This window comes from Tachysurus vachellii, chromosome 13, assembly GCF_030014155.1.
Source record: "Tachysurus vachellii isolate PV-2020 chromosome 13, HZAU_Pvac_v1, whole genome shotgun sequence".
In the NCBI taxonomy this organism is placed as follows: Eukaryota; Metazoa; Chordata; class Actinopteri; order Siluriformes; family Bagridae; genus Tachysurus; species Tachysurus vachellii.
In genome coordinates this window covers 8866037-8893778 of record NC_083472.1, presented here as the reverse complement: position 1 = coordinate 8893778, position 27742 = coordinate 8866037, and the positions used below count along the sequence as shown (strand labels likewise).

Genomic DNA, 27742 nt, shown 5'->3' with positions numbered 1-27742 from the left:
CATTACATTAAATATGCACTGAAATGGTAAGAAGTCATATAGATATTTATTTTACAGTTATTTACATGGTATATCCATGGGGTAAAAATCTCCTGTTTTTAATATGTCCTGTTTTTTAACAATTCAGTATTGGAAAGGACTGGTGAAAAAACCAGGAGTACACAAGGAGAACAATCTGCTCGCAGGATGGAGGCGGGAATAAAACCATCATGCCTGGAGGTGCAAGGAAAACATTTTAAACCACTAAGCCAATGTACTCCCCAGTACAGAATAAATTCCCAAAATAATCAAATAAAAAATAAAATCACTCTACTCAATGGCTACTCAACTGTGCTTATTTTGAAAAATACAGGTGTTCATATATTTTATGGCTTAGTTCATGTAGGCTTGGCACAGATTTCAAACCACAGATGGAGAACATCCAGAATAGATATAGCTTTCCATGAGGTCATGAATTGGAGGGCAGGTGTCTTCAGAGCAACAGACACCATTTGCACAATTTCCAACAGACACCAGATCCAAAACAACACCTGCACTCGCCTGGTTCCCTTTTGATGTGGTGCAGCCATCACTCTTCGTTTATAGTCCATTTTAATCCCTTTGAAACATCCAGTCCATATCCTCTTGTCATATGTGAAGAACAAAGCCTGCAACTGCAATCTAGCCTGCAACAGCAATCCATTTTGCCACGAGCTGTCTTTGCATGTTGTATCCATCTCACCGGCTCCTTCAGCAGGTCAGTCACATCAGTTTTATCTGCTGACATTTGAAAATATCAACAAATAAATCATTAATTTTTTAAAGGTTAAAGTGCAATAGCTTTTTGTGCTTTGTTTTGTTCCACAAGTTTCACTGAAGGCCAATAAAACGTTTGCATTAAAGCCTAAGAGAGCTCCATTAAGGGTATTAGAAAGTACCACAAATGGCCAATAACTTGAATGCATCGTTAATAGTCCTGCATTGCACCAGCCATTATACACATATGCGATGTGGTCTCTGTGTATAAGTGAGCCAAATGAACCATAACTGCTCCAAAATACTGTAGTCGAAAATAGATTTAGTCTTAATTACAACCCAATGGCATTTGTGCACATGGTAAATAGTATAACATTAGATCAATTAAGCACTTTGTTACATCATCATAACTGCTGTAACGATAGATAGATAGATTAGGTTTTTTATTCTTCTAGAAGTCTCAACATGTTTTTACATTATGTATCCACTCAATGGCAGAATTGTAGACTATTCAGATACACAAATCAGAATTTTCTGATTCAAAGATCACTGCTAAAAGGTGACATTAAGAATATTGTTTTAGCTATATTTGATTGAAATTGTCATTATAGTTAATGTTGTTGCTTTTTTATTATTTAATAAAGTTTAGATGAAACCAATTCCAGAGTCCAGTCAAATAAATGAATAACTATAGGACCTCAACAGTAACTATAATAACTTAAAATATAAAAAATTTAAATCACAGACCATCAAAAAATGATTGACAGATCCCACTTTGAGGAGCAATGGACTTATAGTTAAATAACAATCTGATGTGGTATGTGAGAAATGTGTTTAGTGAGGATGCACAAAAGGTCACTGAAATAATCTGAGAGGAAGCAAAGTAGATAAAGAGGGAGAAAAGAGTTTATTAATGTTTACATGCTATATAAAATGATGAAAATACATGTAAAGTAAAATACATGTATCTGTAAATCTTGATTGTTACAAATAGCAAATCACTAAGTACAAAGATTTTTTATGGATATGCTTTAATTTAAAAATTTAGTCAGTTTCACTCGTGAAATATTCACCTACATGGCAATGGAAAGAGGTCACAACATATAAACGCTGCCTAAATCCAAACACAATTAATGTTGACCTCTGGAAATGGATTTCATAACATACGAAAGCATTACAGTGTGGCATTCAAATATACCCAAGCAGCATGCCAGAAAAAAAGATGATCAAAAAATACATTTATAACACTGATTCAGGAAATATATACATGACTTACAAAAACTATACATTCATGTGAAATATCAATATGATATATTTGTTTATTCACTATTTTGTAAACATTAAAAGTCATGACTACTATCACATGATACTTTGGTGTTTTGCAGCTACTTCATTAAAAGCTTCTTAAAAAATGTCTGTTGAGTAGTTTCATGCTATGTCTAAGCTTACATAAAAAGTGTATAACATTTGTGTGTGAATGATCGCCAAAACTTTTTTGAACGTAATAACTCACAACTGGATGCAAGCTCACAACTAGACGTATTCACAGTGTTTTTAAATGAATTGTCAGAATCAAAAATATTAAATTCTTCTTAAAACACAAAAATTAAATAAAGTCATCTGCGGTTTATCCTGTTTTGTTTTACTTTGGGTTGCTGAAAGTTATTAATACATAAAGACACAAAATGTATACGTGAAAACAAATCCGGTAAACCACTCTTTTGTTAATTGACTGGTTTATATATTTATATATCTATGTTAAAAAAAAGAACGAAAAGAAAGAATTGTAATTTCTGAAAGTGTAAAGTGTTATATGCAGAGATTTGATACATTCACATTTATTTTCAGTGTGTACTATTGCAATACTCAGCTATTAGGCAATACTCAACAAGGAGCCCCTTCACATTATTGTCATCCAAGAAAAACAGGAACGAACACTAAAATAAAATAAATTCCAGTTGACTTCCAAAGTCTGTTTTCCACTGCTGGTGTGTCTCCTGTAAGAGCATGGCCTGAATGTTCAAGGCAATTTCACCACCACTACACAGGCTCCAGCTCTGCCAATGTTCAGCGGCACCTCCTAGAACAGCAAAAGGGACAGAGGTTAATGGCCAATATCCACAAGTGTGACCCTATTAAATGCACCCTTCCACCCACATTATCCCTTTATACTGCAGGTCTTTCTTATACAGATCATGTGTCTATGTGGTATGGCATAACTCATGCTCAGTCGGTGAATGAGAGGTTAACACATGCCATGTGAATGTCTGAAGGGTTAAGTCAGAGCATGTTCACTGCTATTGTGACACGATGGAAAAAGTGCTCAATAGAAGGAAAGCCTTTTGCTTCCTCTCATTGCCTGTTGAGCATCTGTCTACTCCAAAAACATTCACATTTTACTTTTTAGAGGTGTTCAAGTACAAACAACCTTATACTGTATTAAATAGGCTTTGTTTAAAAAATAAGGTGTGAAATCAACAATCCTCAAAAAATAAATAAAACAAGGTCAAATGTTAAGTAATGTGACAAATGCAAAAGAATGCATAATGTAGCACTGTTCAAAATTACCTCAGTCCACTCATTATTCTGTGCATCATAGGACTCTACGCTGTTTAGATAGGACTGGCCATCATAACCACCCACTGCATACAGCTTGTCACCAAGCAAACACACTCCCACTGCATCACGTGGAACACTGAGGGACGACACTACGGTCCATGTGTCGGTTTTTTGGTCATACCTGCCAGCATAGTACAGAAAGATTTTATTCCTTGCTCACAGATTTATATCTGCATGACTTTGAGATAATCAACAATATTAAAATCACCATCAAAATGTTCGTACTCATCTAGTAACTTATCTAGTTCTTCAAGATTACATCGGATTATTAAATAAGACACTATTATTAATTAGTCATTATGGATCAATAGATATTTATTAAAGTCTACATTTGTTATAATTGAATTATCATTGACTTATGTTTGTTAGTAGTTAATACCTATGAATACAAGTATTATATAATGAATATTTATTCTTTTAATCTAGTCTAGTAATGATCAGAGAATTAATAATAATAATAATGGAATTTTAAATGTTTTTTTATTATTTTATTTTCATTTTAAGTAAAAATGGTCTATAAAATGACCAATATGTTCTTGCTCTCTCTCCCTCTCTCACACACATACAAACACACACACACACACACACACACACAAACACACACACGGACTAAATACTTTTATTTTGATTCAGAGAAAATGTTTATCTGTCCTTCCCTGAGAAGCACAATCCACACAACACACGAGTACGAACACACCCCAGACTCACAAAAGCTAAAACAATCAATTGACAGTTAGCAGTAAGAATTTCTATGAACTAAATTAAAAGTCATTTGTCATTTTTATTAGATTTTTTTTATGAATTTTATTTAGTAAGAATTTTTATTATCTTTTATTAATATATATTAAATTAAATATATATTAAATATATATTAAAGCTGCCAATTAATTCTATACCTGCACCTAAACCTAACCCTAACTTAACGCGTGCAGTTCATCTGTATGACCAGCAGGGGGAGAACGGAGTCAGTTTATGCCTCACATTCCATAGCGGTAAGGTAACTGCGGTTTATTTTCTTTTTTTTTTTTCCAAAAGGAAATGCGCGCCTGCCTGGGCAGACAAGAATCCTTTCAGGAATTTTACCCCTTCCGGTAACTGAGCCTTAAATATTTTAAAAGCTGTTCATTTTAAAAGCTGTTTGTGTGGAAAAGGATGTTTTGCTGCTACGTCTAACCTCTCCACGCAGTCAGAGAGGCGAGAACAGTGGTTTGAAGCTGGGGCGTCATGGCCGCCGATAGCGTACAGAAAGCCGTTGTTGGTGGCCACGCCCACTCCTCCTCTCCGCTTCGCCATTGGTGCGCACATGCTCCATTTGTTGGTGTGGGGATCAAAACATTCCATGGAGCGCAGGCACGAGCTTCCGTCACGTCCACCTACAGCAAACAGTCTGAAACAATAGAGTACAGATGTGATATATACATAATCGTTACAATGGCTAAGCCGTCAAACGGCATATTAATATTCTTCATGAATAAGCACACATTAGACAGTATAGTCTGGCCGGACTTAAAGGTGGCTGTCACAATTGACAACCACATGCCTTTATTGCCACACCTAAAAAGCTGGGAGGATTAAGTTTACAGTTTATATGAAAACACTGTGACGTTTAAAATGAACTAAATATATGAAACTGCAGAAAATAAACAGAGATCTGGCAATACTTCACTCTGATTGTCTTAATTAACATGTGATCATTCCTTGACTTTTAGTTTAAGCCTCTTTCACAGACATATTCATCTGTTTTCTCTGGTTAATGCCATACATTAACCACAATGTCATTTAGCTACATGCTGACATTAGTATTAATTAGCTGCTGCTTCAATGCCACATAAAGAGAGTGATGCAGCAGAGCTTTAGTCCGTTAGTCTAAGTGGACTATCGGATTAAGCTCTCTTAGACAATCATTTCTGTTCAAACCCTTAACCAAATGCACCCTTTACCAAATTAGTACCAAAATATCTAAACACATCACAAACAGTTCGCTATAATCTTTATTTTAGGGTAGATTATTTATTTAGAAGCTTAAACTTAGGCCAAGACTATGTGGATTATGTGAGTGAACTATACTGCTGACTATAATAGATGGTTTGCATTGACCTTAGTCCTTATTGAATTCTTTCCTGGAGGTACACATGGTATAAATGTGTTTCATTTACCAAGTAAATAAATAAAATAAAATAAAATAAATAAATAAATCATGATTTAATGTTTGACAGGCGGTAACTAAGTACCTGCACAGTATTTAACATGGAATCTATAATGAAATTACAATAAGCATTGTGTGAAATATGGGTCAGAAGTGAGCAAATACAAATTGCAAATGAAAAGTATATGTGAAAACAACAGAACTCCACTAATGGTAAGTGGATTCTTTATTTAAGTTGCGTATGGGTCTAAATAAATCTGGGATAGATAGATAAATAAATATAGCAAATGTGGTGGATTATGTAAATTATATTTATCCATCAATCCATTTTCTGTAGCATTAATCCTAAACAGGCTCACTGGGAACGTGGAGCCTATCCCTTTTTGACTATGCACACATTCACACACACATTCACAAACTACAGACAGTTATGAGTTGTCAATCATCCTGCAACATGTGGTAAAGGCATTTTATAACAACTGCGTCATATATCCTGTTTTTAACAATTCAGTATTGGAAAGGGCACACAATGAATCACACAAGCCTCGAAGGGAAGTTTCAAGGTTGTGTTTTTCTCTGAATTCAAAAATGCCCTAGGGTTTGTCAGTCAGTGTTATCTTTGAGATGCATGGATCAAGAAGAAATATCAGTCTGACCTCAGTATTGGATATTGGTTATGGTAGCTATAATATATTTGAGGGTCCAAATGGCACTAATAAATTAAGTAATGCTCTGTATTAAAAATCTTCTTTTATTTCTAATAATTTACTATAACATAAAAGTGCATTTGGGGGGGCATGGTGGCTTAGTGGTTAGCACGTTCACCTCACACCTCCAGGGTCGGGGTTCGATTCCCGCTTCCACCTTGTGTGTGTGGAGTTTGCATGTTCTCCCCGTGCCTCGGGGGTTTCCTCCGGGTGCTCCGGTTTCCTCCCCCGGTCCAAAAACATGCATGGTAGGTTGATTGGCATCTCTGGAGGATTGTCCCTAGTGTGTGATTGCGTGAGTGAATGGGTGTGTGTGTGTGCCCTGCGATGGGTTGGCACTCTGTCCAGGGTGTGTCCTGCCTTGATGCCCGATGACGCCTGAGATATTCACAGGCTCCCCGTGACCCGAGGTAGTTCGGATAAGCGGTAGAAGATGAATGAATGAATGAATGAATAAAAGTGCATTTAATTACATGACATTTTCATGTATTTTACATTCATATTTTCTTCCAGTCAACAAATCTCAAATCTGTACAAGAAATACTAGCAAAAGTGATTTTGGATCTGTAAAAGAAAGGTAGAGACAAAATCGCTTACTTTCCATTGAGAGCAGTGACTCCCACTGTGCTGCGAGGAGTGGACATACTGGCCACATAATTCCACTGTCTTGCCTGGGGGTCCCACCTCTCCACTGTGTTCAAATAGCTCCATCCATCATGCCCTCCCACTGCATACATAGGCCCTTCCAAGACTGCAATCCCTTTTCAAATGAAAGAAAGAATGTATGTGTGTTTTTTCTCAGTAATGGTATGTATCTCCTTAATATTATCTTTTGGCACATTCCATTTATTATAAGCTGAGCTACAAAAATGGCAAAATTTAAATGAGACTGCCATTGCATTAATTAAGATGAAAATCAAAAGGTCCTCTCTTAAACGAAGCACGAGGAGCTGAATAGATTGCCGATTGGCTGGCCCTGAGGAGCAACCATTAAGTATTCATACTTGCCGCCTCTGCTGCAGAAAGGTCCCTGATGCTTCTGTAATAAATCTCTGGCTGTTGCTTTTTGGCTCTCGACATATAAACTGTCCTTTGAACCCAATTTTGATTTGGCTCAAACACTGCACTGTAGTGGAGACCTCATTTTATGAAGGTGCTGTAAATTCCACTGAAGAACACTGCAGTCAATTTTCTTACAAAATTGCCTGCCATGTAGTTGATGAAGATTTTCTTGTCAGCTATTCTCTGTGTTGGCATCAGATGATTTGTGTCAGGTACTTTAGATGTGGCCTCTTATTTGATTTGCTTACAAGAGTATTAGTGTGTACTGGTAGTGGATTGTACAGTCACCAGATTTATGTACACAGCCAAGCTAATGGAGTTGTCTTAATCCTGTCCAATTTGCTCCTAGTGCCATTAAGGAAACAGATGTGGTCTCTTAAAAAGGTTGCATCTCCTCTATTCAGTTGTTTATTCTGCACAAGTTAGCTTGTTTAGTTTTAAGAATCAGTCAGTCTATTGATCCACTGCCACATCCATGTTATTTTGTTAGTTACTTTGTAAATATTAATAGAGTTGTATAAATTATTTACATATTAATATCGATTTATTTACTTATTGAATGATTTACATATTTTACAAAAAAAATTCTTTAAAATGTTATTTATTTTTATTTGTGTGCAGTGTTTATAGCACTAAAATTTCTTTCTAGGACTATAACAATCATACTATATTAAATATACATTAAACTTTGCCGGAGTGCCATTTACTGGATGCTGAAATCTTAATTTTTGGTTTCTCTTAATTCTACAATATTCTGGTCCTGAAATTAGCCCCACCTAAGCTGGGACACAACTGCTAAGCTCTGCAAGTCATGACCCATTCTAGTTTCAACAAAGTCAGAAAGCATGCCAGTGGTTTCATTGTAATTCTGATTCATCTCACAGCAGCGAGAGACTTAAAATAACAAACCCGTTCTTTTCAGGATTTCATACCTTTTGGGGATATTTCTCTGTTCATTAACAATGTTTTATGTTTATCATGGGCAGTTATATTTCATAGAATGTTAATTTTAGTAAAAATTCAGAAAAACACTTATGAAACGCGAATGAAAAATCAGGCTTTAACCCAAATTGCATTTGTTCACCATATACTTGGACATCTATATTTGAAAAAACACATTTATTTTACCAACATGACACTGAAATGTTTTTATTTTGGTTACTTTCAAACCATGTCATAGTAGTAGAATAGAAAATGTCAGAATATGAAAGGATCTACCAGGCTGTCAAACATTTTCATGGATAATAACAAAGAAACCACTATGTTGTCTGCCCTCATAAATGTTATACAAGCTTTATAACTGGATGTTTTTAAAGAGTACAGCAAATCCATTTCCCATTGCACAACTGGTATTAAAATATGCATGAAAGTATTATATAATAGGCAGAAAAAATTTATGAAAGAGGTAAAGTATGTACCTAGCCCATGTCTGTGGGTTGACATAGGAGGCATAGTGGACCACACTTTAGTGAGGGGATCATAGCACTCCACCATATTGGATGTCTTGAGGCCATCCCTTCCCCCTACCACATAGAGCTTATTATCGATGACTGCTACACCAAACTGAAGCCTCCGGCCATTCATTATGCCAACCTGGATCCATGTATTAGTGCGAAGATCATACTTCTCTATTGTTGTGGAACCTGAAAGTACAGTTTCTTAGTTAATTGCTTGCAAATTAATGAACTTAAAAATAATTAATAATTATATTTTTATCTGACTTTCAAATATTCAGGACCAAGTGTTTAAGTCCAAGTGTTTTTTTTTTTCATTGGCAGCAGGTAAAGTGGCCTAAAAGCTTTATAGAAAAACATATAAATCAGGTTCTACAGTAAGGCTGCTTTAGAATTGTAAAAAATCATAAAAATTAATGTAAAAATGTAATGGGACATTAACAGGATTAATATATCAATGTTAATAATTGATTAATGATTTTGTTTTTCACTTGAACTATGTTGGTTACAATCTTTTTAGTCCTTCAGATGCAGAAATTCATTTATTAATATTAATCCATTTTAAATGGCAGTTTGAAAATATGTGTTGTGTGGTGTTAAATAGTACATTACTGTATGAACAACAACTCAGAATAGAAAAAATAATTGTTCACCTTTTGAAGCATCCATGCCTCCTACTGCATAGAGAGCCCCCACGGTGGACTTGCGTGGTTTGGTTCTTGGACTTTGTAGCATTGGCCGACGCTCTGGCAACAAATGGTACTTCATGGCTTCCATCAGTAGCTTCTGACATTCCAGATCTTCAGAAAACATCTTATTGTTTTCCAAGTCAGCAAGAAGCTACAACACACAAATCTCTCAACGTTCAAACAATATGGTTATATAGGCCTTTAACATTTTTTTATTTCTATTATATTTTCCAGATACAGTGATGGCTGCCTGTAATTTAAAATGGAATGACTAAAATCTAATATCTATCAATAGTTCTTCAGTTATATCACAAGGTCTGATAAATGACACAGTAGGAATGATTTTACTTCATTTATGATTTCTACATTTTTACACAACAACATTTTTTAACAAGAAGTCATAACCCTTCATACTTCATATTAATTCATACTAAAACACTTTAGTGTCCTTTTGGGTTCTTTGTACTTTAGTTGTACAATATGTGGTAAGAGATCTAGTCCAAATATGTTCCAGCATTACATTGACCTTGAGCACAAAGCAAGGTCCATGGTTTGCCAAGGTTGGAATGGAAAAACTCCAGTGGCCTCCACAATTTTTTTGCTGAATAAGCAAATCCCCACAGCCATGCTCCAAAATCTAGTGGAATGCCTCCCCAAAGAGATCATTATAAGAGCAAAGTAGGGATGGGATGTTAAAAAAACACATATAGGATGTGTAAGCTCAGTGGTTAATATGTTGGACTACAGATCGAAGGTTGTGAGTTCAAATCAAATCAACTCATTGCATCTGTATTTCACATGCACCTTCTCACATATGCTGATGATGATTTATGTTTATGTTAAATAAAGTGTAGTGGATAATATCCAAATTGAGATCAAATCTTGGGGATGTTTTCACTCTGTGTAATCACCTGACATGACTATCGCTGATAGGCTGCATAGTCCTACAGTCTTGGCTAGAAATAAATCATCCCCGGCCTTACTTCTTCATAACATTTTGTTTTCTCTTCTTGTGACCATTGATTGTGTCACAAAATAAGCCAAAATGACCCTAAGGTATATGATAACAGTTAATAATGTGTTATGCATGCCAAAAATAAAACTTTATTTGATGTCTTTTTATCCATTTTAGCACATTTATTTTAGTTATGACTGTCAAACAAATCCCAGTAAGTGATTTTGTAACATTTAAAGCACTTAGTCATTCTGAATAAAAATGATCCAAAAAAATATTTCTTTTTCTCTGCACTAAGCGATTGCATTAAATCAAGAGCTGCTCTACAGATCAGAGCCTGATGGTGTGTCATAAGCAAACCTGAGGCGGCAGAAGGGGTAGGCGTATGTAGGCAAGTAACAATCCTAGATCTTGTTGCCGATGCTGCACATCATTGCGCACCCACATCATCAGTGCCTGGAAAATGGTCTCTTCATCTGGAACATTTATGTCATCGCTGGACAGTAGCTTGACTATTTCCGTTGTAGGAAGTAAGAGAAACTCCTGGTTCTGAATGACTTCCAAAAAGTGTTCCTGAAAAATTAATGTGGTCTAATTAGAAACGTTCAGTGCAGCATAGCAGTACTGTTCAGCTGAAAAGAAAATGCCTTGTAAGTATTACTGTATATTGCACTGAACCTCACCAAGTCATTATTTATTCTTGAGCTAATTTAAATTCATATTGTTCTACTTTATAATGTGGAAGCCCTAATGTTATTCTAATGCATAATTTGAAAGGACCTCCTCCCAGTCTGTTCTAATGGCCTGATGTTTAATGCTTTGCCTCATTATTGCAAAGTTTGTTCTTTAAAAGTGTTCTATAATGTTATATTAAACCCAAAAAAGACATATAAGGTAATCCATAAGGAACTCCAAAGAATGCCTTATAAATCTGTTATGATATTTTTATTTGAATATGTAATGCACAATTGGTTTGATCTTTGAAATTCAATAGCACATAAAAATGTGTCCATTGGCTTTTAGAGCTTAGCTAATGGAAATTAGATGCATGCATGCATTGATTTTTTAGCCGTACTTTAGTATGGATTTTAGTCCATCTTCTATCATTAGTTCTTCTGTTGGTGCGTTCATTAAAAAGACATAAAAATTACAGACAGTTGAAAGTATTAATACTGTTTAAGAGTTAAAACAGATTAAAATGGAGCAAAAACTGTTTACACATGGTGGGAAGATAGGTAAACCTCTTATTTCCAGGCTTATTATTGTTCTGTTCATTTTAATACATATTATTGTGTAATTACTGAGAATTAAGTGTTGAATAACTACAATTATACTATTAGGAAATTCTGCCTGGTGTAATACAGCTATATACCAAAGACAGCTCTCACTTGAGACACAGAGTAGCTTAGTGCTTAGGTTACCGACAGACTGACAGTGTTATACAAAGAAACAGGATGTCAGGATTGCACAGGAAATTGACAAAAACAAGATTATCAAAATAAAACTTTTTTAATCTGAACACAAAGGATGGTGAAGCAGGAAGACCTGTTCACCCCCTGTCCATTAGGGAAGTGATTGTAAAGGAAGTTTCCCTGCTTGTGCTCTCTGATTAGATTAATGTCACTGGTCTGGGAAGGACTGTGTAAACAGCCTGTGCAGATGTCTTTCAGGAGATAACAGTCATCCTCCTTAGTTGTTTCCGCACTTGGGCAGTGGCATGTCATCTGACAAATGTGTGTGGTGGGTCCTGAAGCCTCAGAGAATACTAAATGTGTTGGGTTTTTTGGGCAATGGCTGGCATTTCACAAAGTAGCTTGTGCTACATTTGAAAAACATCAGGAGGCCTGTATATACATACTAAGGCACCTTAGTTGAAAAATAAATAATGGAAAATAATGATAGTTTATGCACAAGTTACCTAGAATGGAAAGTGTTACAAGTGAAATTGTTAAATAGAACAACAAAATTCTGACATTTCACTTTTTTTATTTTAAAAAGATATGTACATTCCAAACATAATCCTACCATGGTGTAGTTGTGTGCCACATTCAGCAGATCCATGCATCCTTGAGCATCAGCAAATGAGCGGATCCCCAGGCAGTTAGACGGGTGAAGTTGTTTCATTAGAAAGTTGCAGCAGACCTCAATAACTTGTGAGAGCTGTAGAAGACATGCTGCAGCTAAAAGGCTCTCAATTGTCTCTTCCTTTAACTCAAGTACACCTATAAATTAGAAAATAGTAGAAGAAATAAATCTCAGAACTCCTTGCAACTTAAGAGGATTTTTGTTGACTCACGTAATGCTAGTAGCTTTAACTGTCAGAGAGAATGCTTTCACAAGGTAAGAAATGAAGTTGAACCCAATTGTTAGGTTTAAAACTTGATAGAGCCAGAAACCACACAACAACAAGCTGTTTGCATCCATAAGTGTTATTTTATATAATCATTTATATTAAATGATATTAGAATGGCTTACAATATATACACCTACATATGTATTAAACTAGATACTAACCAGTGTATGCAAAATGAACTAATGATCTCAGTGCTTCTGGATCAACACCTTCCATTTTGATTTCATCCTGTTTTGCCTCCCGTACATTGTTGGTGAACATGGCAGCAAAGTAATCTGAAACCGCACTTAAAACAAGCCTGTAATTAAAAAAATAATACAAAACTAATTATTAACACCAAGGGTTAACTTAATCAAAGTGATATTTACTGTGTCAGAAAATTATACTAAAAGATTTTCCCATAATTTTGTTGAAATGTATGTATAGTCTCATAAAGCTGATGAGATGAAAACATGTTATATGAATTAAAGTCTATTGGCCTTAACATTTACCAAAAAAAAATATGTTCAGGTAATATGTCTATATCCTATAACATTCAAGACTGTATCTCTTTTACAGGTCTCTTTCAGTCACAAGTATTGGAGTATAGATTTGACTGGGAAAATATTTACCTATGTGCAGGGATCTTATGATCACCAGCTATTAAAAGCACATCACACAGCTGCTTGTGCTGCAGGTAAGTTTCCATCTTCCGGAAGGTCTGTTCTGCATGGTTCGTGGCCTGGAAAAACTCATCTGAGCAGTTAGTGCTCATCTTAGGGTAACTACTCAAAGTCAACCTGTGGGGAACCAGAAGATCAGAGGTTCAATTGAAGCCCATAAAGGATAAAGGGGTAAGGGTACACACAGTGGATCTAGTAATTTAGCTTTGCTACATTATATGCCTATATATATATATATATATATATATATATATATATATATATATATATATATATATATATATATATATATATATATGCAACATTAATATATCTATCAGGGGATTTCTTATTACAGACCTAGATGAAAGAGTGCTATTTATGTAGTGTGATGCATTTAGAAGCAGGTAAATGCAATAATATTTTTCCTCAGCACATCCCAATTAGAAATGCATAATAGTGCATATCTCTTTCCTTCACACTTGTCTTTCACACTTTTAAATTAAATCCATTAGAGCTGAACTCTGTAAATAAGTGGATTGAGAAGCATAATATACCAAGGGGGCAGCTTAACATTAAAAAAAGTTCTTCTTGTGGATAGACATGGGCTCAGCATGGCATCTGGCTTCTTCCCAGCACTGTGATCATGTTAATTCTGAGCTACTCTCCCTGCAGACTGGTAGATTACATGCTACTGTGGAGCATCTCAGTAATCCTTCAAAACCGTGGCAAACAATCCTAAACTGTTATTTTGGTGCCCTTCATGGAGAAAATCCATCACTGACATTAAACTAGTCCAAAGTATGTCCTTCTTTCTAAAATCCTGTTGCCAATAGAAAGTATAGTCAATGTATTTTTAACGCAGAGCTCTTGAATGGTCGATTTGTTAGAAGGTGATGATTAATTTTCTATAACATCACAGCTCATAGTAGTGCAGACTGCAAGGATAATATGCTTAATTACTGTACTTATATAAGATATTATGCTTATATAATATATTTATATGCTAATATACAGCAAGCTTGTTGTATTATATTATTCTTTATATAGTAACTATTTAAACAGTGACTTATAATGCAGATGTTTCACATAAATGGATAAAATATGTGCAATTATTGATAAGCTTTCAGTGAGAATTTTGATTATAAAACAAACAGAGGGCTCTGTAGTGTCTCTGTCATAAGTCGATTTTTTGTCTTATTTAATTCAGTATAGAGTCAAATGAGGATGGTAAGAGAATGACTGTTTCAATGTGCTATAAATTAATTAACAGGAAAAATGCATCTTGTGGTCATTCCACAACATTACATCAACACCTCACCCAGTTGTTGATTGCATGGTATATCATGTAAATTCCTTACTTAAATGACCTTTGGATTTTAAAATTCATTTCAAAGAGAAAGTCTTGGATGACATGATTATTGATTTGTTTCACTGACCAAACAGTATATTATTAAATATGTTATATAGAATCTAATCCCTATTATCAGGGTTAAGTAATTCATATCCTGTGTGGTACTGTTATCAACAGTATACAGCTATATTATACAAAAAGAAATACGAACCATCTCAGTAAAACATAAGAACATGGCCTCTCTATTAAACTGTGGTACTAAAGATGTAATTACATAGTAAATCTCACTGAAGGCTGTTTTGTGGAATCAATGACCTTATGAACTATGACTCTAACTAGAGAGTTGGTACTTCAAGCAGTGTCCTAGACTTAAAGGGCACACATGTACTGCCATTATAATTCATCTTTTTTTTTCTACCTCAAGCACACTGCAGCTCAAATTAGCTTGATTACAGAGTTCACACCCTCTATATTTTTAGCTAGAATTAATTATTCCCTGTGATCTGTCTCCTTATGGCAAAAAGGATGTAACTGCTGTTTTAGTGCATCAAAGTGATCATCATGCATATCACATATCACATCTCTGTGGACAAAAAGACAAGGTGGAAGGATCGTACCCAGATAAAATAGATGAACAAAGTCCGATAAAAACTACTGTAAAAACCTATCTGCTTGCCTAAACATTTAATTATTTCAACGTGAGAAATTCTCTTTCACCTTGATCAAAGGTAACCTACTGTATAACATTTTCTTAGGTGCAAAGGAACATAGAACTGCTTAGAGTGAGTATAGTTTTTGCTACTCTGTTCAATTGAGACCTTGTACATGATTTGCATACATGGTTTACTACACGTCCAGGGTCCCCAAGTCATTAATATTTTAATGCTAATGTTTGCTGCTTATACAGAGGGCATTTGGAGGTTTACAGTACAATTACATGTCAGATAAAATGCATCATAATATGTTGTATTTAATATCACAAATAGCTGAGTAACATCAGTTTTTTTAAAGATCCCCCCAATGCTGAAACATCTTGTTCATGAAATAACTTAACATGTACTTAACTAAGTTATTTCTTGTTAATTTATATATATGGATAATTTATTGTCCTACTGCTATCTGTTCCCTGGCATAAAGCTGTGTTTGATGAATAAAAAATAAGGTGGTATAAGGTGGTGGTTGTAAACATGCATTTTTTTATTGCCAGCTTCAAGGAACACACAAAGGACTTTTTTATGTCTCCCACTATCTGGGAACACAATTGCTTTTGTATTACTCTCTCAGAGGCCATAAATTTGCAGGAAACATTTATGTTCTTCCTTGGCTTTACTTTATGAAGGACAATGCATACCATTACAGTGAAAAATGCACCCAATTTGGATAAAAGTGTTAGAAAACAAAATTTCTCTCAAAAATTCTTGGCTAATTTATCAAAGAATATGAGACATGTATGAATGTCTAGAATATTAATTTGGCTTAAATATTACTTTTTTGTCTTTTATAAGTTCTGGTAAAAGATAGGTATAAAACTTTATACTTAACAAAATAATTTGCAAAATTTAAACGTTCTAGACAAAACAAAGAAATTGATAGACAGACTGGTTTAATTTGAAAATTAATGATGTAGCTCAGTTTATCCCCATATCCTAATGAATGCTACACAATGAGATTTATCCAGGCAATTACTCAAGGCACAGTGATATTTTTTAATAAAACTAGCAAGCACTAGCAAGCAAATATTACATAATTACTTTATTTTACAGGTAATATTAGACTCATAACACATTTGTTCTCTAGTGTGACTTTTCAACATACAACATAAAATGTTACTGCCCCATTGTTGTATGGTCAGCTGCATTTTTGGTAACACACAGCATAATTGGAGAAACTACAGTAGTATGCAAATTTAGGCCTGTTATGCTTGTAGAGGAGAGCAGAAAATTTCACTATAGTATTAATGTAGAACAGAAAACTCACGTTATGTTATTAATATAGAGCAGAAAAGGTAAACTGTGTTATTAATGTAGAGCAAAGGATTTACACTATATTGGTAATGTACAGTAGAGCAGAAAAGTCACACACTATGGCAATCATTTATATAAAGAACACTTGCATTAATTTAGTGTGGAAAAGGCACACTGGTATAAATTTAGTGTAGAGAAAAGACACAGAATTTTATTCATTGGTGTAGTAAAGGCACGCTATGATATACTGTGACACACTATTTTTGAATTTGTTTAAATAATGTACACAAGTTTAAATCGGAATAATTAAAAGCAATGTGGTTGGCTTTAATTTTATTTTCTACTTAGGATAAAGCAAGATTTCTAACCTTGCTCAAACTCAAGCCTTAAACATTCTTTGTATTAAATTATATATTAGTCTTCTGCTTTAAGCATAGATTTGTTTGAATCTACAGAAATGTTTCAACTATTTACTGCATACAGCCACATTCTGATTTATTTCTTCATGATATCACGAAATATGTTTCTAGCTCATGTTTTTAAGCATGCCCTGCTTTTAAAGATACATACAGGTTTTGTTAATTTTGTTATCACTTCTTAATAACATAAACAGATAAATGAAGCAGAAAAGGTGCATGATTAGGTTATGAATAGAGTAAAACTCAGTAAACTATCTTGTCTGCCTGAAAGACAGAGTTCCAAAAAACGAAAAAGTAAAAACACAGAACCTGGAAGATGATGAACACAGGCTACAAAGCTTTATAAGAGGATTATATCTGACGGCAGCACCTCACGGCAATGTGTTACAGAAAGTCTTTATCACTCAGACTGCCTGGGTACATATTCCTCTTGATCATTGTCCTTCTATGCTTTAAATCCAGAGGTGTTGTGTACAGAAGGGATCAATTTCTCTTTTTCCGGAATCTGTGTTTATGCTCAAAGAGTTATTTTTATTCCGGTCATATAGTGTGCTGTAAAGATAATTCTATTCAAGCACATTCAATGAAAGCTCTATGTTGCTTGTAGGCATTTATCATTTTTTTTGTCTGTCAGTATTGACTGAACTGAAGTATAGGCTGGATAAAGATTTCATCTTGTTTGATGAAAGTGAATTGAATGCTGATATAAATGTTCATTTCAGGGGAGCTTCTCAGAAATACTAGATTTTCAGATACATATCAATACACCCCAGAGTCTTTGTTTGTTTTGCTTTGATTAGTTGGTTTAGTGGGATTACCCGAAAAAATGTGGATTTGTTGTTGAAATCGTCTCTATGTTTTAGTAATAAAGCAACTTATTGTCTTATACATCGTAGCTATTTTATCAATTTTATTTTTGGACATTAATCAAAATTCATAAAACCATAAATTCTGCCTTGGATGAATAATGGTTCGAAAGTATTTTTGTTTTAAATTTGATTATTGCAACTGCAGTTATATTTTCACTCAAATTTATCTCTTGGAAAATAGGGCTTGTATAAATTATTTGGTAACAGGATTGTAAAGATCTGCTGGTTTTATTCAATAAAGCTGTTTTATGCTCTTTTGCTGTCTGTTCTTACATGCATATAAAGAATCTAAAGACTTTGAGATTACACTGAGGGTGGTATATCAGTGTACTAAAGCTGCTGTTTTTGTAAATGTTTGTTGTTTTTTTTTTATGCGACTTATCTAAAATGTGTACCCCAGTTCCACCATCCTGTGACTAGCATTTGCAGGTGCAGAACTGATAACTAGACAAATATGTCTGAAGAATGCAAGTTGAGAAAGAAAATGCCATAAGTAACACAATTCTTTACTGACAATTCATTATTGAAAATGTAAAAAAATCTGCTTTAACCTCTTGAGACCCGAATGTCCTCATATAAGGACATAACATTTTGTCACACTTCATTGTCTATATACATTTATTGTACCAACCTTATGTGAGGACTGTTAGGTATAATTCTTTTGCCAAACTGCTTCCTTGAAAACACTGACTAAATTTATAGTTATCAGCTATGAATTAAGAGAAACAGTCAGTAGAAATTGTTATGTACACAACAGTAGCATACAGGTCTCAGGAGGTTATAACAATGTTAATAAAATGTCATTGTTTCATTCAAATTAGGTAAAATAATCAAAAAGACTATGGATATAACTGATTTGTACAAAAAATGAGAAGGAAGAAAAGATTCTATTGGTGTTGAATGGAATACATCTGCACTGCAGAGTGCGCATTTTAAAACCAACCTCAGGAAGGACCCCATGCCAGATGGGCAAAAAGATAAAAGGATTTTTCAAGGTATCCTTCATCTGAGTCTTGCCTGTCACTAACACAGTTTCACTGCTGCTTTCAGCTGAAAACCTATAAAGCTGTTATGCTTTACATATATTTCATTTCATTATTACTTGTTTAATTGTTTGTTTATTTTTGATAAAGTACATGTCTATGTAACTGCTGTGACTGCTGATTATGTACAAATTAGAAAAAAATATTCTAGTGGTCATAACAGATTGCCAATATATAATCAAATTAAACTTCTAATGTTCTCATATATTCTCTAAACCAAAATGAAATCAGGTGTCTAATACATGTCCGTGTTATGTCTTTCTAATATTGCAATCTCCGCAGCTGCCTATTATGGGTGGCTCCCAATTAGGTTGAGGCTAATGGATGTGTGGAAAAATTTCTAATTTGATTTAATATTGAGTCATGACTGCAGCAGAATTTATTGCTTGGGATTAGCTTATTAAATTCAAATGACGAGAAGTCCTGACGCATCAATAATTTGTGTAGCAGCTGCATTGCAGGAGACAAGGGTTTACTGCAACAGCATAATAAAGATTTTATGTTAAAAAGTGTATGTAAAAATGTACTCACTGTATGCGTTTTTTAGATATCCTGCACATGGAACATTATAGGTATTCTTATGAAAACTATGACAACAATGTATACTACAGTATAGTAAATAGCTACATTCATGTGAAAAATCAGAAAATTGAATTTAAATAAAAATACCTATTACCTATTAAGTGCCGTTCATAGAGTCTAATTTACACATATGTTAATGAGCTGAATGATATAGTGTCCATAGTTTGTAATATAATCTGAAAACACAGGCATATACAGTACAGTATACTGTAGATAAGCCTTATATACAACAATTACCATGTCACACCAATGACAATGACACACTTTAGCCCAGCTCCACTGACTTACCATGAAAAGAACACAACACTTTTATCCACAACATATTTCTTCATCCCCTTGCTTTTTATGCTTCATGGCCCTTTTTTTTTTATTACTCCTTACTTTTCATTGCAGTCAAATCTTACATTGTCATTATTCATAATAACCCACAGAACCAAAATGCATAGGCTGAAAACCATAATAAGTTGTTCTTTTATCTCAGACTTTCTATAAAATAAATGCCCAGCTTAGAGGGCATTTGTTTGTATTTGTAGGCAAATTGATATATCACAGTTGCTTGTCACAACAACAGGTAAATCAAGCCAGGTTAAAGCCCTTGCTCAGGTATAACTCGCTTTGGTTTTCTTAATAGGTTGTTCCATGACAGAATAGTTATTATGCAGTACAGAATAATTTTAATCACTATTAGTGCTATTATTGCACTTGCTACAGAGGCATCATACTCCAAAAACGCTGTACACCTCTAATATATTTTACTTCATTAAACCTGGTCAGTGACATTGAAGGTGTCAACACCTTATGGATATATGATGAATCTGTACTTGAGATGAAGCTCAGAGAACACACATGACTTACTGCTCCTCCATGACCAAGATAGCGTCATGTTTTTTGAGAGGGAATTGAGGTATCATTCAAAGTAACACCTGCTGACTCAAACCTTTACTACTTTTCCCTTATTAAAGGGTAAAATTCCTCGTACTCAGGACTAAGGGCAGTTTAGTAGAGGATATAACTGAATATAATGCCACTCACCTTACTGTAATACAGATTAGTGATTATTAACAGAAATTGAGCTCAGAAATTCATACAGATATTATAAGGAAATTCAGCTTAAAAATCCATCCTGTTATGACTGTAACAACACTGTACATGCATCCCAGTAAACATTACTGATCTCTCCCAAATGTAACAGCCCAATAACAAAAATAAACTGAAAAAATATTTTAGGTGTGTTTTATCAAGTGTAGCCTACATAACAGTGTCTTGAATTAGAAAAGACATTGTTATACAAAAAATAGAAAGATTTTCAGAAAGTTCCAAGAGATATCTGTCTAAGGAGATGTTCTGAATATTCAATAAATTGATATTTGTTGGTATAATTCATTCATTCATTCATTTTCTACCGCTTATCCGAACTACCTCGGGTCACGGGGAGCTTGTGCCTATCTCAGGCGTCATCGGGCATCAAGGCAGGATACACCCTGGACGGAGTGCCAACCCATCACAGGTTGGTATAATTTGTTAATGAAAAATTACTTCTATAGACCATGCCCATTTCTAGTTAAAATCAGAATCTGAAAAATATATATTTTAGCACTACACAAAAATAAATACATTCAGGTATCCTGGGAAAGTGGAAGGAAACTAATCATCCCAGAAGCAACTCATATGGACATTGGGATAACAAGCAAAACTTCACAGATTTGATTAGGAAACCGATATGTCTTTGTGAGCTAGAATGTATATCCTACTGGAGTAAATCTTATTGTTCTCATGTGGTTGTGTCAAGATGTCAGATTATGTGAAAAAATAAATAAAGGGGTAACTGTGTCAGACATTAGAATCACTGTATTAATACTTTTCACTATTAACACCTAAACAGCACCACGATAGGAAGCGCTATACATATGCATAATGTGATACAAGGCAAAGGATGAAACCACAGAGAAGATCCCACAAAGATGTACAGTATGGCTTGTCACATGACAGATGCTTTTGTTCTTTTCCTGTGAGACTCCAACAACAAACAGGATATGACACAGCTGGAAAACAATCCTCAGTTTATCTCTTTCCTGCCCTGCCCTGCTTTTAGAAGGTCCAGCCATTTTAAGAGAGAGAGAGAGAGAGAGAGAGAGAGAGAGAGACTCTCATTAGCATGGCTTGAAACGAAAATGTATCAAGTCTCCTACCAAGACTACTATGCTGAATTATGTCAAATTATGCATCGCCAGTTTATGATCAGAAATGAGAACCCGGCTGGCAAAGCAAAATAGAGTGAATTTTTTGAGACCATATCTTCTAAGCAAGGATAAAATATTTATTTTTAAAGATTCATCTTCAACTACCATCCTGAAATCTTTGAACTGTTTATACAGAAAAGAGTCATTCAGGATAACGAAAAGATTATTGTGCATCCCATAAACCTCTTAATATCAGCTACAGAGGAGATATACCCTCTTGCTGCTGTTGTATTAGCATACTGTGCATTTACCCTTTTCCCTCTGTCTCCATCTGTGTGGGGAGCTCATTTTGAAAAATTCATGAGGATCAGGTCGCAACCCTACCAGAATTATTATAGAAGATCAACAGAAACATTCTAATCTTAGCCCTAAGCATTTATTATAAATTGCCAGTTCTTTAATGCAGACTTTTTCATCACAAAAAAAAATAATTTCTCATTAATCTTATTCACCAAATTTAAATGATAAAATCAAATTCTCAGTGTTCTCTAAATGCATAATTGACAGTAGAACAAACCCAAAGCAAGGAACCCAATACAATGAAACTGTCTCTCTGTCAAGATTTACTTTCACGTAGACTTGAATGGCAGCCTTACTTACTGCCAGTGCAAAGATTTATTTATCAGCGCACTTAAGCCACCTTTAAAATTAGCTTTCACATCTGAGTAACTAATGGCATGAGAGAATAATAAAGTGTATTTTGCAGCTTGCTTACTTCAGCACACTCACTAGCTTGATATTTTCAGCCTGAGCAGGACCTGATGGTCATACATAAATCATACACTCAGGTGCAGATCTATCTATGTATTCTGGAAACATGTTAAACTGTCTTTGTGGCCTCACTGTGATCACTTTGTGCCTACAAGAAAATGTATCTCTTTATTTACTACTTCAATTTAATATTGAAATTAATACTGAATATAATGTTGTGTTTTGTAAATGTATATTCAGTACTCATATAATTTACAGAACAATATTAAAAATAATCTTACAGTTAACGAGATTTTCACATCCTTAAGTGTGAAAAGTAATGCCAAAGGCTCACTCTTTGTAATGGCATTTCCTGTGGTGAGGCTTACAAGCAATATCAATCAACTGTCAAGGCCATTAACACTATGTAGGCTTTCAGGCCAATGTAGTAATTGCCATGTGCTTTTAAAGGGTCAGGCCATAGTAGTTGCTTAGACTATTTCTTGCACATGAATCTAAAAATGAGTGTCTCATTCAATATTTTTTTCAGTCATTTCTCATATTTACTCACTGTAATTGAAATTATCTCTTGCCTATTAAGAGAAAGTAAAAAATGTTAAGCTTTAGTGACATACATATACACTATTAAGCAGATGACTTTATCGAGAGCAACTTAGATATTTAGCGATTTTTTATACAACTGAGCAATTGAGGGTTAAGGGCCTTGCTCAGGGGTGGAGTGGCAGCTTGGTGGACCTGAGATCTGAACTCACAACCTTCTGATTGGTAATCCACACCATAACCACTAGGCTACCACATCCCCCTAGTAATGAAAGAAATTCTTAGGGACAACTTATTGATGATCATCAATAAGAGTTTGGTTACACACAAAAAAAAGCTTCAGCCTGCACATTGATGCAGATAATCTCTTGTTAAATTGATTATCAAAATCAATGCTATAGTATTATGGATGTTTATATTATAATATGCATATTATTTAACAACTAATAGATATTGCGAAAAGAAGCTACAAAGAATATATCTGAATGAAGTAGATAAACTACAGCCCAAATAACAGTTATATTTAAACAGCTAAAACAGGCATGACAACCCTGCTTTTGTTTGTAATGATGTACCAAGTCAAGCATGATATGCTTGCATTTGTAACATACATTTATACATACTCTATATTTATTGGCATGACTCCAGTAACATCCCCTTATATAGCAGGTGACAACACCTCTATATGAAAATGGATTTGAATCCTGCCATACTACACTCGGCTAGATGTAAAAAGATAAATAAAAAGCCATTTGTTCTTGATGCCAATGTATACAAGGCATGTATAAATTAATTTCAGTTTTTCTATTCAACAAATGTATTACTTTTTAATTTATTACACCTGAACTCCACTGAAACTCCACTGTCTTCTACAGCTAATTCATAGTTTTTTCCTTACTTCATTTAAAGTCCTGTGCTCGCTACTGCAGTTGCGTTATTGCTGCAGTATTTAAAACTCTGAGCAGGAATGCATTTGTATGCACTGAAATAAAAAATTAAAGATATATTACAAAATGGCAAAATTAATTGCATATACTGCTGTAACTTACAGTACATGCTATATGTGTGATAAAAGCACAAGCATGGATTGCTTCAGCTGTTGCCAGCAAGATGTCAGCCTAATGAATAATTTATCTTCAGATATTTCAAAGAGCTATGTTTCTACACCCCATGTGCAATGTGAATGAACTATCCCTGGGTGAACAGTGGTGGCAGCTGCATGTTAGAGTCAATTGGAAAATGATTACCTCTGAGGAGCCAGCATATTTGCAATGCCAAGTAGTAAACACAACAAATGACAGTAAAACAAACCCTGCCGTTATTGAGTTCGCGTGACTGGTATAATCAGTTTTACTGAAGTTGTGGTTAAATATGTTAGCCTTTACATTTCATTTATTTAATTTAAACCATTCATGCTTGACACTCTGTACAGCTTACTGTAAATCCACCCACTGCCAGAACATAAGCTCTGCCATTCAACAATACTAGCTGATTAATTCATTACAATATGCAATAAATACAAAAGAAAGTATCTCCATGTGTAACAGCGGTTCCTCTGTGTTTCTAGTTACTGTAGCTGTAGGCATATCTTCACAGGTCTTAGTTTCTATTTCTTCTCAGATTTATTTTGTTCAGGTTGTTTTACCTGTCAGCGGCTTCCTCCTCAGGTCGCTCCTGTGGGTTGCTCTTCAAATTCTCCTGGTTGATTTTGCCATTCTCTTTACCAGCACTAGAGAGACAACCATTTTTTGGAGACTCCTCGCTAGCCTGGAGGTGCTGGATGATGTTCTGCTGGTGCCATGATTGACTGCCCGTCCTGACATATACAGGTGTTGGGGCAGAGGTAGGAGAGAGAATGCTGTGCACCGGGCTGTTGCTCTTACGAAGTCCTCCTCTATCCCGAGAATGACTCTTTAGCCGGCTCTGGATTGGTGTTCCCCCATGCTCGAATCCCTCTTGCTGAATGTACCCCCCATTTCCTGCTGATGTCTGAGAGGAATGACCAAACCAGCGCCAGCGAAGTCTAAGGATCTGTTTTACATCAAACTCCTTCTTCCCTGACACAGACATCCTATATGCCCTTAATGTGGTGCCAGTGGCTCATGGAATCCTGACAATAAAGAGCCAGAGTCTTACATTCAGTAGATTCTCCTTCTTCTTTTGTCTTTTGGCGCTCGTTGTTGTCGGTGAGCGAACAGAGTCTGCAGCTTTTGTCTGAAACCCCCCCTTCCAACTCTGTCTGCTGCTCCCGCTGTTCAGTTATAGCACATGCATGATAGACTCTGTCTATCGCCTTCTTTCCCTCTCCTCTGCTGCCCAGTGTCTTTCTGCATACACCCATGAACAGACAGAGGAAATAAACCAAAATAAGAAGTACTTCCTAAAGCCCAGCCCAGTTTCCAAGAGCTAATGATGCTAAACCAAAATGACAGAACAGAGGTCAGATCCTAGTGAAATAAATTATGTACTGTAGCCGGAAAGCATAGGCAGCAGCACTGTTATCCTCCTCAAGCAAGATCCACTTTTCCTCTAGCTTGCACTCTGCAGGTCTATTTTATGCTCGCACACATGCACACGTACACCCCCCTTCACACACACTCTCTCACTCACTCACTTACTCACTCACTCACTCTCACACACATCAAATACAGTCTTTTCATCTTATGAGGTTCCATGGGACAATCTCTCATTGCAAGAAACCATCCAGAAAAAAATATATAATCGTACTGTGAACCTCAAACCGCATGCATCCTCACTGAGCTAGTAAATAAGATACAGTAAATTCTGGAGCAAAGCAGTATATATTTTGTGTTCTATTGCTAATACAAAGATTCAATAATTCAAAAATACAAATATTTGCAGGTGATTACTATTTTAATTGTCTAGCTTAAAGTTATAGTCACACTACTTTTACAATCCCTATTCTATATTCTTTTTCAAAGGAGATATTGTTTATTACAGTACATGCAGCCTGTTATGTAAAAAATAATAATAAAGACATGTACACTATATATACAAGCATACAGTATACATACAAGATATACAAACATATACCACTGGTACAGACAGTGATTCATACAGTATACTGTATGTGGTGTACCTTATGTTGAACCGTTTGTTGCAAAGTCTAAAAATATGAGAGCAGTTTCCTTTTTAGCAGGCTTGGCTCATAGTGAATAATCTATTCTTGCTATGATATTGTGTTTGCTACAAGTAAGATCAGAGATATACATGATCTGTCCACTTTAATAGGAAAACCTGTACATTCATACAGTTATCTTATCAGCCAATTATGTGACAGTAATGATTATGTAGATCCTACAGAAGTAGAAGATCTTTATTTGGGGATAACAATAACTTCAGTGATGACAACTTTATGATAATTATTTTTAAACATTAAACTGAATTCATGATTTGTTCATTCCAAACACAGCCATGCCCATAATTAAAGAGTGAGCATATATGCATCAGGTTATTATAACCTTTTCAATTTCAATATTTATATATTTTTTTTACTTATTTTTGTATTTATTCTATATTTAAATTCTAAACACTATTTTCCCCCACATTGTATTGTGCTTGCTATTCACTTGTTATTTAATTGTTGTGGACATAGCTAACATGTTACCATAGGGAATGCTAGTACTTTATAGTAGCTAGCATGTTATTGCAATAACAAACCCAGTGGAACATAAATGTTTTGGAAGATATCATAGCATTGTAGTCCTCAACATATTTAAGGACTTCTTTCCTCATAGCAATGTCACACTTAATTTAAGCTGCCTTCAAGTATGTCTTACTATCCTTAACTAGAATAAAAACAATGCTATTCCTGAGAGTTCAATCTCTGATGCAAAGTATGTCCGAAGGTGCAGTGAAAGAAAAAAGCAATTAAATGCAACATAATTTGATATACCAATGAAAATAAATACTGGACCGCAACCATCTAGAGACTCTATATATATATATATATGTATAGTTATAATAAGTACAATGTAAATATTTCAAATGTATAAATATTCAATTATTTATAAATATAGCAAAGAGTACTGAATTTACATCAGACAAAGAATTGCTCGGTTACTATTGGAAGTACACTATTAGTCAGGATAATTGATATTTTCTTCCAGAATACATTTTAAACCAGGTCCTTGATCTTACATTTTTTTTTGTTTTTCTTTTAGATCAAACTAATTGCTTGTTACATTCTTTTAATATATTTTTTCACATTATTGTACATTGCCAGTAATTAGAACAAATAACTAAATCATAAAAATATAAATTGCTTAAGTTTCATCCAGTAACATGTAACAATCAGAATGTGGTGTCATACTTATTACACAGTTTGACGCAAATAACAAGGAAAGATTTCTTACCTTCCAAAGGGAACAAGAAAATATATCTAAATTAGCTGCCTGTACTTTTTTGTTAATAGTACTGCAATGTGTCTTTCTAAATAAAATAAACTTTTCTTTTCTTTCTATGCCTCTGCAGTAACAGACTATAAAGCCTTTCCCTCCCTATGGAAAGTGTGTTCTTTCCTCCACATTGGTCTCATTGGTCGATTCAAAGCAATCAGGAAATCTAGCATCATTTCCTATTTCCTTTGCTTACATAACTTTTCAAGCTAGGATGTTGGTTGGTTTTAAGATCAGTTCT

The 27742-nt window shown here is 34.8% G+C and overlaps 1 protein-coding gene across 2 annotated transcripts; it reads right to left on the bottom strand.

Annotated features, from left to right (window-relative positions):
* Positions 1–1623: 1623 nt before the first annotated feature.
* klhl4 (kelch-like family member 4) lies at positions 1624–27682 on the bottom strand. 2 transcript variants are annotated; one of them, XM_060886046.1, is made up of 11 exons: positions 27460–27682; positions 13332–13499; positions 12882–13018; positions 12393–12589; positions 10728–10940; positions 9377–9563; positions 8688–8912; positions 6805–6967; positions 4529–4741; positions 3304–3475; positions 1624–2815 (listed from the first exon to the last, which is right to left on the bottom strand). In XM_060886046.1, the coding sequence occupies exons 2-11, from the start codon at positions 13472–13474 to the stop codon at positions 2756–2758; spliced, it is 1710 nt and encodes a 569-aa protein (XP_060742029.1). In that variant the 5' UTR covers positions 13475–13499; positions 27460–27682; the 3' UTR covers positions 1624–2755. The 2 variants fall into 2 exon arrangements, with proteins under 2 accessions (XP_060742029.1, XP_060742028.1); XM_060886045.1 differs by lacking the exon at positions 27460–27682 and adding an exon at positions 24729–25611.
* Between the last annotated feature and the right edge of the window lie 60 nt (positions 27683–27742).